The sequence below is a fragment of the Nasonia vitripennis genome, chromosome 1 (assembly GCF_009193385.2).
Source record: "Nasonia vitripennis strain AsymCx chromosome 1, Nvit_psr_1.1, whole genome shotgun sequence".
NCBI lineage: Eukaryota > Metazoa > Arthropoda > Insecta > Hymenoptera > Pteromalidae > Nasonia > Nasonia vitripennis.
This window is the reverse complement of record NC_045757.1, coordinates 35,569,134-35,584,613: the sequence shown is the minus strand read 5'-3', so window position 1 is coordinate 35,584,613 and position 15,480 is coordinate 35,569,134. Positions and strand designations below refer to the sequence as shown.

Below are 15,480 nucleotides of genomic sequence, written 5' to 3'. Positions count from 1 at the left end.
TCTTCTGTTGCAGTGTCGGCCGTCTAACACTATGGACAATCGCTGTCGAAGCTAGAATCTTCAGAATCGGGTTCTGCGCCTCACCAAGGATCTCGAGCACGTTGTGTCAGCGAGTTGTCATCAGCGAGAGGATTGACTCGTATAGAGCAGAGGAAGATGGCCAGTAACTCGAATCACTGCTCGCCGTCGCGATCGTCTCTGAGCTGCTGTCAGGTGGACAACAGCAGTCAGAACGACGTCCACGAGGTTTGCAGTGGAACCGGCAATCCCGGACAGGTGAACAACAATTACTTCATGCAGGAGAAGCATCAGTTCCCGAAAAGGCCGGAGGTCGATCTCCAGTTCAGGGATATCAGCTACAGGGTCAGCAACTGGACCATCAGGAATCTCAAGCCAGGTTGGTCTTCGGTGCAGCTTTTTTTACTTTTTATATCTGCGCGCGATATATGACGCTGATATGCGGTGTACAGGGTGAAGTTCAGCGGATCTAGTGCGTCGCGAGGAGGAAAGTCTGAATACGCTCTTTTTCCTCGTGCATCGCGGCAAAGTGTTTTGAAAATAAAAGCGCCTGGCCTTTCTCGGATAAACAGCTCGACTTTAGACCAGAAGTCGCCTACTCACTGCAGCACTTTGTCCCCGCCGGCTATTTTCTGATCTCCGCTACGATGATTTTTTGTCGCACACGTATTGTGAGAATCACTCGAACGCGTGTGTATCGCGCGCGCGCACGCAATTGGTCGATGACCTACACTTGGCGCTTTTTACGCACCGGATTGCGTAAACGGTAGTTTTCCCCCCATTGTCTAGAGTCGCGTGGACGACGCAGACGCGCGATCGGTTTGAAATTGTTAATTTTCGCCAAAAAGCCTCTTCGGGTTTTACGAGTTCTTCAACGAGCTAATAAAATTAATACTCGAGTAAAAAAACTTCTCCAAATCGGATACTATGCATGGCTCGGATAAAAGGCCGAAAATCGTATTCGTCCAGCATTAGCATAATATGCAGCCGAAACTCGTCCGAGGAAGCAAAGCTAACCGTTATACTTCCAGCTCGAGGCGCACTCGTGACTAATCGCCGGAATCAGCTGTGCCGCAACTTTTTTTTCTTCTCCGTCTCGCGGCTCTCCACAGTCTCTCATAAGCGCGTTACACGCGGAGAACCAGTTCCGTTTTTTGATACACACGTTTTTTTTTCTCTTCGTTTCGATTTCTCCTCGGCTACTTTCATCGGCGCGTACGTTGTATTTTCAAAAGAAACTATACGTGATTTTTCATTTTGCTCGACTCGTTTCCTCCCGTCACTTATGCGTGCACACGTACACGCTTGGGAATCATGCAACTAGTGCATATCAAAATCATCGACGTCGTACACACGTCAAAAGCGCGCGAAATACGATTTCAAACGGACGAAAAGTTTCCGTCGTGTGTTACACAAAAGAAAACAAACGGCTAATTCATAGTCGACGACCATCGGCGGAAAAAATAAGAGGGTCGCGTTGCGCGCCAGGAAAAAAAAAAGAGCTATAGACAAGAAAATGGAAAGTAGCCTTCGCCTACGAAAGTCGGCGATGCTATCGCGCGCGACGCTTCGCCGGAGAAATTGCGTTACGCAAAAAGGCAAATAATACATGCATTTTTCTCTCGGCGATGTGTGTAGGCACGCACGCACACACACACACGCGCGTATATTACACACATACACGAGTTTGTTTGGCCGAAAAATTGCGCAATTCGCGAATTTCAGTGACGCCAGTTGCGTACGGCTTTTTCTGAGAGATATCCAACAACATCTGTGTATAAAAATCGATGCTCGAGAGAGGATAGCGATAAACTTTCACATTATACACATACGCGGAGAGAGAAGGTCTCACGTGCTTCACTTATCGATGCGCTAATGCGCTCTGGAAAAGTGGCTTTTGTCAGGCTTGATAAACGCGCACGTGAATTTTAGGTACACAATTGTATATACTTTACAGAGAACAGCTTATTCATGCAAATGTAGTGATAAACCGGACGCTTTGCGCGGTCACGTTTTTCTCGCTACTTCGTGCAATAATTTCTAATCATTTTTATTGTTCGCGGGGAGATGCTCGTATAAACGTAGCCGAGAATTATTAGCGTATCATTAAGGAGCTCGGCTATATACTCACGTGGCTTTTTATACAGCCGCGATGAAAGAAAAAAGAAAACCGAGCAGTGGCATCATCAGCTCTTTTCGGTTAAATTACGACTTTACAAAATCGTTCCGACAAATGCCGCATAATCCAAGCGCACAGGAAAAGTTTCGATCGATCGCAGATGTTCCCTGCTCTCGCGGAAAAACATTCGATAAGCCGCGATCTCTGCGTGCGTGTATATATATATATATATATATAAACAGGAGGAAATAAGCGCTGAGCTGACGAAATTTTCTCGTCTAATGCGAGACTAGCAGCATTATTTGCACTGGACTATATCGGATTTCGATTAACTTTTCGCCGATAACCCGCCCTGGCGGAATGTGTTTTTAGATCACGTTTCTCTCGCGGTTCGATCGTCTCCTTGAACCGCTCGACAGATGATGCGATGAGCGTTGTGTGTGTGTGTGGCACGTGATCTTTGACGAACAACGTCATTTCAGTGCCTTATAGCATATACATTATACAACATCCCGAGACTTTTTCGGGACGACGCTTCGTTAGCGCTGGTGATTGCAGAGGGTGATTGGTGATATTATATATTGTTAGCTCTCGCGGTGTAATTGAAAGCGCTACTGATTTCGCGCGAAAAAAGAGGATCAAACGAGTTTTTTTCTCCAGCGAGGAGAAAAAAAAAAGCTCGTTCGGGACCTTGATGAGCCGTCTTCTAACGAAGCGCTGAAATGTATACCTCTCTCTCTCTCGTCTTAATTAAATTGTTCTTTTATATTCTTCGCTCGCATCCTCAGATAAAATCGCAGACGGTTAGCGTAAATCAAGCAAAGAATCGCCGAATAAGCATAAGCGCGAATAGAAAATAATTCCGAGAAGTTTTATTCCGGAGTGAAATTCACGAGCCCACACCAGTTCGACTGGAAAATCCACGCCTGTGACAAATACTCGCGGCTCGTAATTATACGTAGGAATTGCGCGCGCATAAAGTATCCCCTTGAGAAAACATAGTTTCGTGGAGTAAACGGGTTTTCACGACGGCTTAATCACAGGGCAGTATAGAGGTTGTACAGCGGCCGGTCTAGATCATAGTTACTTCGTGCAATTTTCCTCGGGGTATATAGCGTTTAGGATATTGGCAGCTTCGAGCAATGTTTCTATTAATACTGAAAGGACGTATTATGTGTGTATTGGCATAAACGATCATCAATTACACAACAACTCGCATGAGAGTAGAGAGAAAACGCGGTACATCGTAAACTTTTTACACGGAGCGTTTTGTTTGTTTACTCGCTCGATTTACGTTTTTGTAGCCACAGTTTAATGGCATATAATGCAATTTGTTTGACGACGCTTTTTTCGCTAAAATCTGCATACGAATGACGAATATCGTCGCGCGGGACACCGCGCGCTAATTGACGATTACAGCTTACATATAACAGAAAAAACTTGTACACTGATTGCGAACGCGACACTATTTCAAGAATCGATCCGACGCAAGAAAAAAAACAAAATTTCCCCATATCACAAAAGACACAAAATCAACAGAGGGAAAAAATGCGCTTCCGTAAGCTCGTAGCCCGTAAATCCATACTCTTCTCTCTCCCTCTCTCGGTTCGTAATTACCAAGAGACGTTCGGCCGGGCGTAACGTCACGACGACGACTCCTTCCGTCGCCGACCGATGTCGCGTTGATGGTTTATTCATAATGCGCCGAGGAGGAAGCTCATTGTCTCGCGTGGGAAATCTCGCGCGCCGGACGCTTTTCGTTCTCCCATATAATGCTCTCGTGTACTCGATTTTCTCGTTTTACTTTATGTAACTCCGACGTTATATAGTTATACGTATTCGCTTTTTTCTCGGCTGATATGCGCGACCTGGATTTTTGCTTCCAGCGCAGCTTCTATACATTCTATACAATTTGATTTAATTACTGCTAGATAGAGGCGAGAGAATGGCATCGGTATGTATTACAGTAAGATAATACATACCCGCGCGTTTGCGTCCGTTCTCCATCCAAGGCGCGCGAGCCATCCTTTAATAGGCGAATGACGTGTATACCGGCGAGCTATAAAAAAAATTTTATCGTGCATGGATATGTTTGCGTTTTTTTAATCATTCGGACATTTTTAAGAAAAAATAATTTTCGTGAGTAACGACTGCGAGAAACGAATCTGACCCGCGACGTCATTACGCACTCGCGTAACGAAATGTAATTTATCGTGGGTGTGTATGTACTGCGGCTATTGATTTATCGTCGATCGACATACACGCACTATACTCCGCTTTTAAAATCCACAACAATTTTTTCTCTCCATTAATTCTCAGCGATTTTTTCCACAATTTTTCACTACATTCCAAGAAACACGACAACGACGACGATTGCAATTACGGATACCTCTCTCTGGAACACAAGCCGGTGCTTATTCGCCTAACGAGAATCTCCACTTCGGTCCTCGATGCAGCGATGCAAAAAGTTTCGCGCCTCCTTGAAAAGCTCCAACACACACACGAGCCGGCTAATCGTCCCACACAACCATTATCTATAGTGAGCAGCGTTGCTGCAGTCGTCACCTAATTCGCGTTGCTGGCTTACTCATTTTCCTCGAACGCGCGTGTACATATATTTCTCGATTTTTTTCTCCTATCTCTGCTCTTTCCATAGTTCGCTTTGTTTCGCCTTTTTTATTAGTCACTTTTTATTATTCCACAGTTTAATGGACGACACAGCTGTGGAGCGTTAAAATTGTTGCTGAGGTTTTTAAAGCTCAACTTGGTCGTATTGGATTACAATAGCTTTTTTCTCTCGAGCTCGACGTGTTAAAAGTACTATTTTGCGTCTGACATACGAAATTAAGGAGAAAATCAAAGAGAAAAGGAAAAATCGACGATCTTCGCGAATCGCGCCTGTGCGACAGCAGCTGCATCTCCTTTGTCGCTTAACTTACGCAAGAAATTGTACACAGGCGACTTTCTAAAAATTCGTCGCGCGCGAGCATAATGTACATCAAGCGCGCGAGGATTTCGAGAGGAAAAGAATAACAAACGCCTTATCGCTATCAGCTCGCGTATTCGCTTCCAGAAGCTTCGCAACGTTCTTTTTTTCTCGCGGACGCGTTAATTTTTTTTTTTTTTACTTTTTTTAACTTTTTTAACGTCATAGGCCATTAGTCAGTGTTGTTTTTATCCGAGAGGATGTATCAATTGCGCATACATGCGGTTCTGTGGATCCAATGACTTTTATACGCGATATAGTCCTTCGAACGAGGTGAACACAAAAATAAATGCGTCACTCGGATGCAGCTCGTTTTTGGAGTCATGAGATATCCGTCTTTATTAAGTAATGATAAATTATCGCTGTTTAGCGTTAAATTATATATACGTGGTATGCAAAAAGCTATGCGCGCATTATCTGATATCCTTTTCGAAAACACACTCGCAGTCGACCAATCAATCCGTAGAAATTAACTCTCGATCAGTCGCATATAATATACTATAACTCACACCACGTCTGACTCAGCGCGCGTATAGTGTGTTTGCAAAAGAGAGAGAGAGAGAGAGATGAAAATTTATTCGGTCGTATAAAATCGTCGTAGTTTATAATCAAGACGTAAATTGCAGAGAGCTGCAATTATAGTATCGAGGCTTTTTGCCTATAATAATGTTGACAAATATGCGTCCATGTTTATATCGCAGGAAAGTATACTTATACTTGACACACGACATCACAGCAATAAACTTTCCTTTCGCTCTCGACGACCCTTTCAATCATCTCTCGGAATTGACGTTCATTGAGGCAGACGAGATAGTATAAATTAAATAACACGAGAGACACAGTTGGTGCGAAGTTTACGGTAGTTCGCGCTTGTAGTTTTTCGCATGTCAATATAGCAGCCACTAAAATTACGTCGACGATAGCGGCCAATTGACCGATTGCCGCTGAATATTGTTTTCTGGCTACTCTCGATTAATAATAATCAATCGAAACTCAATTTCTCACTCTTTTCGAGCCAAGAAGACAAAGACAGGACACTGACACACATGTCTATGTAACATGCCGTTTCCCATGACAGAGAGCCAAGAGAGATAAGAGCGAGAGAGAGAGAGAGAGAGAGAGAGAGAGAGAGAGAGAGAGAACAACGAAGTGGTGTATGACGAATGTTTCGCGGTTGATAACGCGAGACATCATAACCGACGACCTTGAACTTTTAATCCTTATCGGCTCGATACACTCAGCGTCGAGACGAGTTTTTTTCGCTGTTTTTTCTTCGCCGAGATCGTCCCAAAACAAATTAAAACTCTCGCGCGCGCGTTTGTGGTCGGTCGAGAAAGTTCACTTATGACCGAGTGTCACGGATATAAATATGCGGTGATTTCGTATCGATGCGTTCGGTGACCGACGTCGTGAAGTCGATTCGATCGGACTGGAAAGGTTGCGCTATTCTCATAATAAACTAGCTACAAAAACGAGTTGTTATGAAAAAGCAAATAATATGCTCCGATTAATCAACCTTTTTATTTGATCGTCTATCCTTCAGAAGACGCAAAAAGCACGCTCGTGTCAATATTCAAATCTCGCCAGAATAGCTAGAAAGAGACACAGATTGCATACTTGCAAGAAAAAAGTCGATCATCTTCTTTTTCAAAATCTGACACTCCTATATTATATTTCCAATCGCTCTGCTTGCATAGTTTCATCTTCGCAAAAACTACACAGAAGAAAACACAAACATCAGCGCATAATTGGTAGGATTCCAGTATACCTTGCAGCAGCATCCCTCGCACGTAACATCACGCGATTAAGTCCCCGCGGCGATAATGGTGACACGAAATTTTCCTGCGCCGATAATTGGCCGATGACCGCGCATACAGCCTTCGACGCGAATTCGCGTGCCCGATAATCGACACACGCGGGGGCGATATCTCTAAGGCCATCGGCTTGTATTGGAGGTTCAATGAGATCGGACTTTCAACGCCACGGTTACAGTCGCTCTTGTTTACAGTTTTATACAGAAATTATTATTGCAGCTTATATTTGAAGAAAATAATGTGTCACGACATTCCCGCATCAATTCGACTCATCGCTTCGACATTTTTAAACAACTCGAAAGTAAAATTGTGCACGTGAGAGTAGCGCGGAAGTGTGCGACGAGCGGTACAGCAAGAAACTCTGCATTTGTTTGTGTTTGCAGTCGTTGGAAAACTTGGAAAAAGAGAGCGACATGATAAGAGGGTACATGTAATGTACGCGACGTCTAGGTACGGAATATTTTCGATGGCCGAAACACTAGAGATAATAAAATTGATGATAAACATTCTTTTGGGTCCTCGCAAAAAAGTCGCGTTATGCATTCTATGGAAATGATATTATTCGCCAACGAGCCTTTTCTCTATCAAGAGGAAAAAAGTTCGATCGATTATCAACAGTGGCTTTATTATCATCGCGCGATGTGAAATACCGGAGATTCTTAGAATCCGTACAATCCAATGATACCTCTGTTTTATAAAATCGTAATACGATAAAAATGCCGATTCTCTCATTTCAGTGACGAGCGAAATTCTTCACGGCGTAAGCGGCGAGTTTCGAGCCGGCGAACTGACGGCGATCATGGGGCCGTCCGGTGCCGGCAAATCCACGCTCCTCAACGTTCTCGCAGGATTCACGTAAGTCTTTATTTATTTAGCTTCGAATGAAAAAGACACGTGTCGCAAAAGGTGATAGACGTCGGGGATTATGTTGGCTTGTATAAGTGCGGCAAGAGGTCGCGCTTGTGCGTACGTAAGAGACTCGTGTAAGAATTTTTTGAATGATTCCATTATTTATTGCAGTGTGTGTATAGATTGTACTGATACGGAAGAATTTTTTTTTTTTATGAATCCTATGTTTGAGAAAGTTTGTCGATATCGCGCGGTTTTGACAATGTAAGGAATTCCGACTTTTCGGATGTAGGAACTTTTTAATCAGCCGTTTATAAAATACGTGACGAAATCCGACGACGATGACGCGATATTAGAAATAAGATAATATCTAAGAATTTCGAGCTTATTGGATAAGAACGCGTGTAATATTCAGAGGTAAATGGGCAAATTATTTAAATTCCTGATTTACGGTTCGTCGAGCGTTGATCATTTCGTTATATACACGAGACAGTCGCGCGATCCACTGAGCTCATCGTGTCGCCATCGCGCTGTATTTTTACCACAATAAACTTGAAATCATAATTAAGTTTTATTACACCCGAAAAATCGCTCCGATCAATTACGGCACGTCTTTAGTCCATATATAATCAAACTGATTCAAACTGGTCTGGCTTATCAGCTCGATTAACCCGAAATGTAAACACTCGCCTTGACATTTTCGATGATATACCTATAACATGCAGGCATACAGCGAGAGTTGAAGGGATCGGCCGCAGCTGACCCATTTACGCGAAAGTCGCGCATATGTCCCGGTGAAACGCGACTCTCGGGACTTTCATTTTTTGCGGCCTGACAGCGACACACCACACGCTTCGCGAACTCCCGGCTCTTTTCCTCTATAATGATTCATACGTCGAGGCTTCAAATTGATCATTGAGATTAGCGACTCGTGTCTCATTTCGCACGTTTTTGCGAAAGACGCTTTTCTTTGCAGACGTCGAAAAAAGCAGAGTGCAATAAGAAGCGGTTTTATTTAAAACGGAATCGCGCCGAAACCGTTTGAATGATTAATTAACGACCGATGCAGCGGCGAAAATTGTTTTTTTTTTCACTCTCACACGAGCTGTCTGCGTGTGTATGTGTACCGAGTGCGCAAACGAGCGTCTGACATCAGAGTCAGCGCGAATGACGTGCGCGCGCGCGCGGAAGAAAATGTATATCCGTTTTAATGGTCTAGCGAGTGTCTTGCGATCGATCGATTATCATATAAAGCGAGTCGCGGCCTTGGGTCGATTTGCTCGGATTTTCGGGGAATGTTGCGACAGTCGCGCAAATTTATATACCCACACCGCGAATAAAATTATAATTAACGAGCGAATCGAGCATTTTTTTTTAACGAACAAAGCCCACCTTGACTTTATATGCTTGCCGTACAAAAACAACAACAAAAGAGAAACCGATCGACATACAAGTGCATACAGTCTGACGTGCGTATTTTAGCCATATAGCGATGCTGCCGCGCAAGGCCGAGAAAACTACGGCGGAATAATTAGCGATCGGCTCACTTGGGAAATACGGCCGCACTCGACTCGCGCGCAGCGGCGATTAGGTAATGCCCCCGCCGCCGCCGCCGCCGCCGAGCGAAAGAACAATAGCAGAGCCGATGCGAGTATAGCGAACCTTTGAACGGCACGGCGCAGCCGAGCGCGTCGCCGATTTACTTTTTCTTCTTCGGCCTTGGCGTTATCTTCGGATGTATACTTGGAGCTTTTTGCCGACGGAATATTAGCGTATAAGAAAGTGATCGTTTGGCGCGTCGTCGAGGTGCTAATCGAGTATGGAGAAAAAAAAAAAAATTTTCAGTCGCGGCGAGTGTCTATAAAATATCAACAAACCGTTAGTAAAAGGCCGTGTTATTACGGCGCCGTAATTTTACACTGTTTAACCTTTACGTAAGCCCAACACATAAATCGGCGACTCTTCGTTCGATTGTTCTCTCTGCAGTGTGTACACACAGGTATGAGTGAGAGAGAAAAAAAAAATAGAAAAACACGCCATTCCGTTCCAGCCAATATCCGTGAAAGGCTACATGGGCATTCCAGACTACGATCATGCAGTAAATACAAGCGTGCTTGTACGAGCGACCGGATAGAAATCTCTTTTCACTTTTCCGACGGCTGTTCCTTCTGTACTTTTCTTCGCTCGCGCGAAAACGCCGACGAGATGCGGGATCATTAGCGGATCGTGATGCTATGCCTGTAATCGGTACATAATCATAATCTCACAAGTCGTCGACGAATGCTCCGTACGAATTATATACCGATTTTTTAGCGATCTATGCGCATGAGCGATTTAAAAATAGCGTATACACAGATCAGCGAGTGGGTAATTAGCATAAGATCAACGAAAAAAAAAAAGCCGCATAAGTGTGTCCAACCAGTGTTTATTCATCGCACGCGATCTCTAATAGCTGTAATCAGAGACGGCGCGTATCCGTTCTTTTAATCCGCCAAAAAAAAAAAAAATAAATAAACGACGTACCTGTAACCCGGTCAATGCACCGGACGTCGATTACCGCGAGAAGCTTATAATTAAGCTCGACCTTCCTTAATACTGACTCATAATTGATTGTTTTTTCTCTCTTCGTATGTTTACAGAGTAAAGGGCACGAGCGGCGAGATACTGGTGAACGGAAAGACGCGAGTACCGCACAGCGAGAGGTGGCGTCGTACCTCGTGCTACATCCAACAATACGCGGTGCAACGCACCAGGTTGACCGTTGGAGAAGCCATGACCATCGCTGCGCATCTCAAGCTCGGCTGCACCATTAGCTCGGCGTTTAAACACACGCAGGTCAGTGGATTATCTTTGTGCTAGAGAATCGAATGAAAAATACGCGTAAAGCGATACGAGTATTGTAGCTATATATTCGCTCGTCGCTTCTCTTCTTCTTATTCGGAGCAGAACGACGCGCGTAACATCCTTGACACGCTGCTTGTGGATTTCAAACGATTTAACGCTCAGCTCACTCGCTCTTTCGGCTAACTTCTCAACGACTCGTTCTCTCCTATCCAGACACGAAGTCTATATACACACTCGAGAAAATAAAGTAATTCTTTCAAAATTACGTGCACCGCAATAATTCGTCACGAAATTAGCGCGACATTAAAACGACTCGAAAAACACGAGCTACTGCAGCGATTCGAAAGTACACCGAAACCGCCGTCCGACCGCTAATCAACCATAAACACCTCATTCTCTCGCAACCTACCGGCTAATCTCAACCCTCGACTACATCAGCGCATTGCGAGGAAAACTCGAGAAAGATCGCTCGCGCGTGCCGATTTTGCAATATCCCCTACTGCCTCCTATAAGGGTTCCACTGCGCTTGTATGTGTGCTATACAATGTTGCGTCACGGATTAATAAGATTCGCGAGTATTTCGGCGAGTTGCTATTGCTCAAACTTCTCTTCGACGCGGATTAAGGTGCGTTTATTATACGCGTGGTTGAGCAACGTTTTTTTTTTTTTTTTTTTTTTAACGATTATCCGAATCGATGATTATTATTATTCATAAATTTGTGAAGGACGAGCGCGCGCGGAAAAAATCAGGCGATAAAGAACGAGGAATGCGTCTCGCGCTATTTATGTCCGAATCGAGGAAAATCGGTACACTTTCCTACACATAATATACTCGCCGATGTCTCGACGCCGGCGACAGTACAAGATTCGCGATAGCGAGCCGACCCTCACCTACAAACGGCGCTTCGATAGAGCTTTGATACCGCGCGAACATACAGTCTATATGTATAGAGAAGTGTCACCGAAGACTCGATGTATAACATTGTTTTCCATCGTTTTTTGCAGGTCCTGGAGCTGCTGGAAATTCTGGGACTGAGTCACTGCTACGACACCCTCTGCGGAAAGCTCTCCGGCGGACAGAAGAAGAGGCTCGACGTCGCTTTGGAGCTGCTCAGCAATCCTTCAGTATTATTCCTCGACGAGCCTACCACTGGTGAGCATTGACACAGAAAGCTCGGATTTACGAGCCGTATAACTTTCTTTATCGCCGACGATAAATTCAAAGCTATACTACGAGATAATATACTTGCGAGGCTTCCGCGTGTCTGCTAATTTGAGAATTTTCATTTCCCAGGTCTGGACTCGGCGTCCTGCAGCCAGTGCATAGCCCTGCTGCAGCGGTTGGCTCGTATGGAGCATCGTACGGTCGTCTGCACGATCCACCAGCCCAGTGCTCTGCAGTTCGAGATGTTCGATTCGCTGTACGCGCTCGCCGACGGCAATTGTATCTATCGCGGACCTGTATCGAATCTCGTCACGCATCTCAGCTCACTTGGACTGCACTGCCCGCCGTATCACAATCCTGCCGATTTCCGTGAGTGTTTTTCATTCGTGACTTCTTTTTCCTGGATCGGATTAGCTGTTTTTTGCCAGGCTACTTGATCTCATTTTTTTGCGTTTAAGACTACAATTGTATTTCTGTTGTGTTCTAGTTATGGAAGTGGCGATAGGCGAATACGGCATCTCGACCGACAAACTCATCCGAGCTATCGACAAGTCTTTCGAGAAGCAAAGGATGATCGCGCCGCGCGTCAAGCCAGTTCTGGACGGTACGTAAAATTTTTTTAAAGTAATAATCAGTTTAAGGTTTATACGCAGAAATCAACACGCTCGACTTTTCTTTGCAGACAGTACAAAGCCAGAAGTGGAGAAGGACGAACCACCTCCACCGGCAGGTTTCCTCGCTCAATGCTACCTCCTCTACAAGCGTCAGCTGCTGAGTCTCAAACGCGACTACTTCCTTCTGGTCGTTCGACTACTATGTCACCTGCTCATCGGCATAATCTTCGGTTATCTCTACATGGGTAGCGGTTACAGAGCCAACGGTGTCTTAGCCAACTACGTCTACCTCTACGGCTCGTTACTGCTCATAGTTTACACCGGCAAGATGGCTGTCACGTTAGCCTGTAAGTGATTTCTACCGAGGAAACTTTCTCTTTCTTTATCTGAATAAAAATTACATTACGCCTTTACTTTCATTGCAGTTCCACTAGAAATGCAGATACTAACGCGCGAGCACTTCAATCGCTGGTACCGGCTGGCCCCGTACTACATCAGCATGCTGCTGATAGAGGTGCCGTTCCAGGCGGCCTGCGCCGCGACCTACCTGGCCGTGAGCTACTGGCTGACCGGTCAACCGCTGGAGGCCGAGCGAATTGTCATGTTCATGGTTGTCAGCATCGCCGCGAGTCTCTGCGCTCAGGCCTGGGGCTTCTTCATCGGGGCGACTACTCCAGTCAAGGTAATCGTCGATTCGAACCGAGCGCTTAATAGAAATCGGTTGCTGATAAGGCAGATATCGCGATTAGAGAGACTTGGACGGTGCTGACATCGGTGCGCCGTCGAGGCAAACTCTTAAGCGATACCGATTACGCAATCTTCTAATCTTGCCGATTTGGATTCGCCTGTACCATACGATGATAAAGCTTGAATATTTTTCAATGCGACTGTTAACTTAGTAAATAATAACGTTTGTGATCAATTTTGCAGATCGCCGTGTTTGCCGGACCGATCATAGCCGTGCTGTTCTCGGTCTTCGGCTTCTGCATCCGCTACATGGACACGCCCTCGCCGTTCCGCTGGCTCTTCCACATCTCGTACTTCAGAGCGAGTTTCCACAGTCTCCTCATTACGGTTTACGGCAATAACCGTACGAAACTGTACTGCGAGCAGGAACCCGGTGAGCTCACCTACTGTCACTACATGCAGCCCAGTCAGTTCCTCAAGGAGATGGAGATCATCCACGGGAACGTCGTCAACAACCTCGTCCTCATCGTGGGCATAGGCGTTCTCATGCACCTGCTAACCGCCAGCGCGCTGTGGTGTAAACTCAATCGACGATGAGCGAATGAGAGACAATGTGATGTGATGAAGCTCTTGCATTTTCGCCACGAAATTGCCTTGATTCGAGAGGACGGTAGAATGCATTTTTGTTGTTGATTTTTTTTTTTGTTAGAGAGGGGTAGATGGATCTCGTAAGTTACGAGATAAGGACTCGCATTTTCTTGTCTTTAAGAAAACTGCAGCGTTTGTCGATGTCGACAAACGGAGAGTAACTCTTTTCTGGGTACCTTTGCGATGAATAATTACGTCGATTTCGCAACAAGAGTCGTTTAATCACCAGCGACGACGCGACAATAAAGGCTCTGCTGGTTTCCATCGACGAAGTAACAAAGAAAGAAAGCTGTCGATTTCTCGCCGTCGGCAGTGGTTCAGTATTTAAAACGAATTTCAAAATGACTTTTGCCATCGGCAAAAGTTCGCTGGGATACCTGTTTATTTTTCACTGTTTGCCGATTGATGCAAAAGAAAACGACGGCGTCCACGTGACTTGGTTACACATACTTAAAATAACGTAGATGACCTTTCTTCGCTTGGGCGGATATTGTCTCGATACACTTACCGAGTCGTTTGACGATTCGCCAAAGCACTAGTCTCGTAGTTTAGTCTAACCGGAAGGATATGTAGCATTGTGTAATTTTGCGTACGTTTACAAACACACAGACACAGACGAGTTCTCAAAATCTTAATTATTTTTTACAGCGACGAACGAAAAGAGTGTGTATAGGAAGAAATGAATTCGAGCACTCGTCGCGATTCGAATCAGCCAGTGTTAAGCGGATAGCTCCCAGTCTGTCGAGTGAAAAGCGTACCAAGTACGTGCGTACATTAGGCGATAATGTAATTATTTTCTAAGACTATGTACACTTATAATCGTGCACGCAGGCGAGTGCGGCTCATCGTCGAGGACTTTTGTACAGAAATAACATCGGCACCGCTCGCCTGTCGCTGTCTATGGTGATTCACGAAGTGACTATGCATAGATGTAGGATATTATTATAGCGTGTATATTTATAAGATTATACATATAGGAGTAAGATGGACATGGCGATGAGATCGCGCTCGGCTCGAAGAGCGCTGAGAAATCGTTAATCGGGGATGCGCACCGCTGGGGATAAAGAACCTATAGCCTAATCTTATATATCGAGCTTTTTTTATATTTATTTCTGTAAGATGATGAAAAAAACCTCATGACACTTTTTTCACGTTTCTATCAATGGCAATTGTAAAGCCTGTATACTTCTGCACGAAAGAATCTCTCTACTAAGCTCGTAATCGTGTAAAGCTTAGAATCATTGTTTCGAAACTTTTTACACTTGTTGTCCGCACTGCTGCAGACGAATTTATCTATATAATAAAGTGCGTTCTTTCTCGTTTTGGAGAAGAAAAGACTAGCGCCTTACAATACACTCTTTTTTTGTACAATGAATATCGAGGACGAAGGGCCTAAAAAATCTGTTATAATCGAATGCGCTCGTGATATATTAGCTCGAAGCGGGATATAGAGAAAGCGCGATCTTTTTGTTTCGCGACGAACAAAGGAGCGGAGGCGTTGAGCGCCTCTTGCCTGAATCTGTATACTAAAGTAATGAGAAAGAGAGGAATTTATATATATATATATATATTATAAATTCATACGATAAACAAATATATGATATGATTGTACTATTTCGTATTTTTGCGTACTCGATTAATGAAGCTTTACTTGTATTCTCTCAATAAATTATATGTAAATACAAAATATATACCCGTTGTCTCTCTCTCTCTCTCGAGCAATCGTTTCCTCAAAC

At 44.5% G+C, this 15,480-nt stretch overlaps 1 protein-coding gene across 5 annotated transcripts in view; it reads left to right on the top strand.

Annotated features, from left to right (window-relative positions):
- Positions 1 to 15,435, top strand: part of LOC100123703 (ATP-binding cassette sub-family G member 1) — a 28,317-nt gene extending 12,882 nt beyond the window's left edge. For all 5 annotated transcript variants that reach the window (XM_003423925.5, XM_031920994.2, XM_001607345.6 and 2 more), the window contains exons 2-10: positions 14 to 397; positions 7,675 to 7,792; positions 10,426 to 10,621; positions 11,636 to 11,783; positions 11,925 to 12,164; positions 12,283 to 12,399; positions 12,478 to 12,756; positions 12,835 to 13,091; positions 13,340 to 15,435. In XM_003423925.5, the coding sequence (XP_003423973.1) occupies positions 157 to 397; positions 7,675 to 7,792; positions 10,426 to 10,621; positions 11,636 to 11,783; positions 11,925 to 12,164; positions 12,283 to 12,399; positions 12,478 to 12,756; positions 12,835 to 13,091; positions 13,340 to 13,693 (1,950 nt within the window). In that variant the 5' untranslated portion in view covers positions 14 to 156 and the 3' untranslated portion in view covers positions 13,694 to 15,435. The remainder of the gene's footprint in view (positions 1 to 13; positions 398 to 7,674; positions 7,793 to 10,425; positions 10,622 to 11,635; positions 11,784 to 11,924; positions 12,165 to 12,282; positions 12,400 to 12,477; positions 12,757 to 12,834; positions 13,092 to 13,339) is intronic.
- Positions 15,436 to 15,480: the final 45 nt, after the last annotated feature.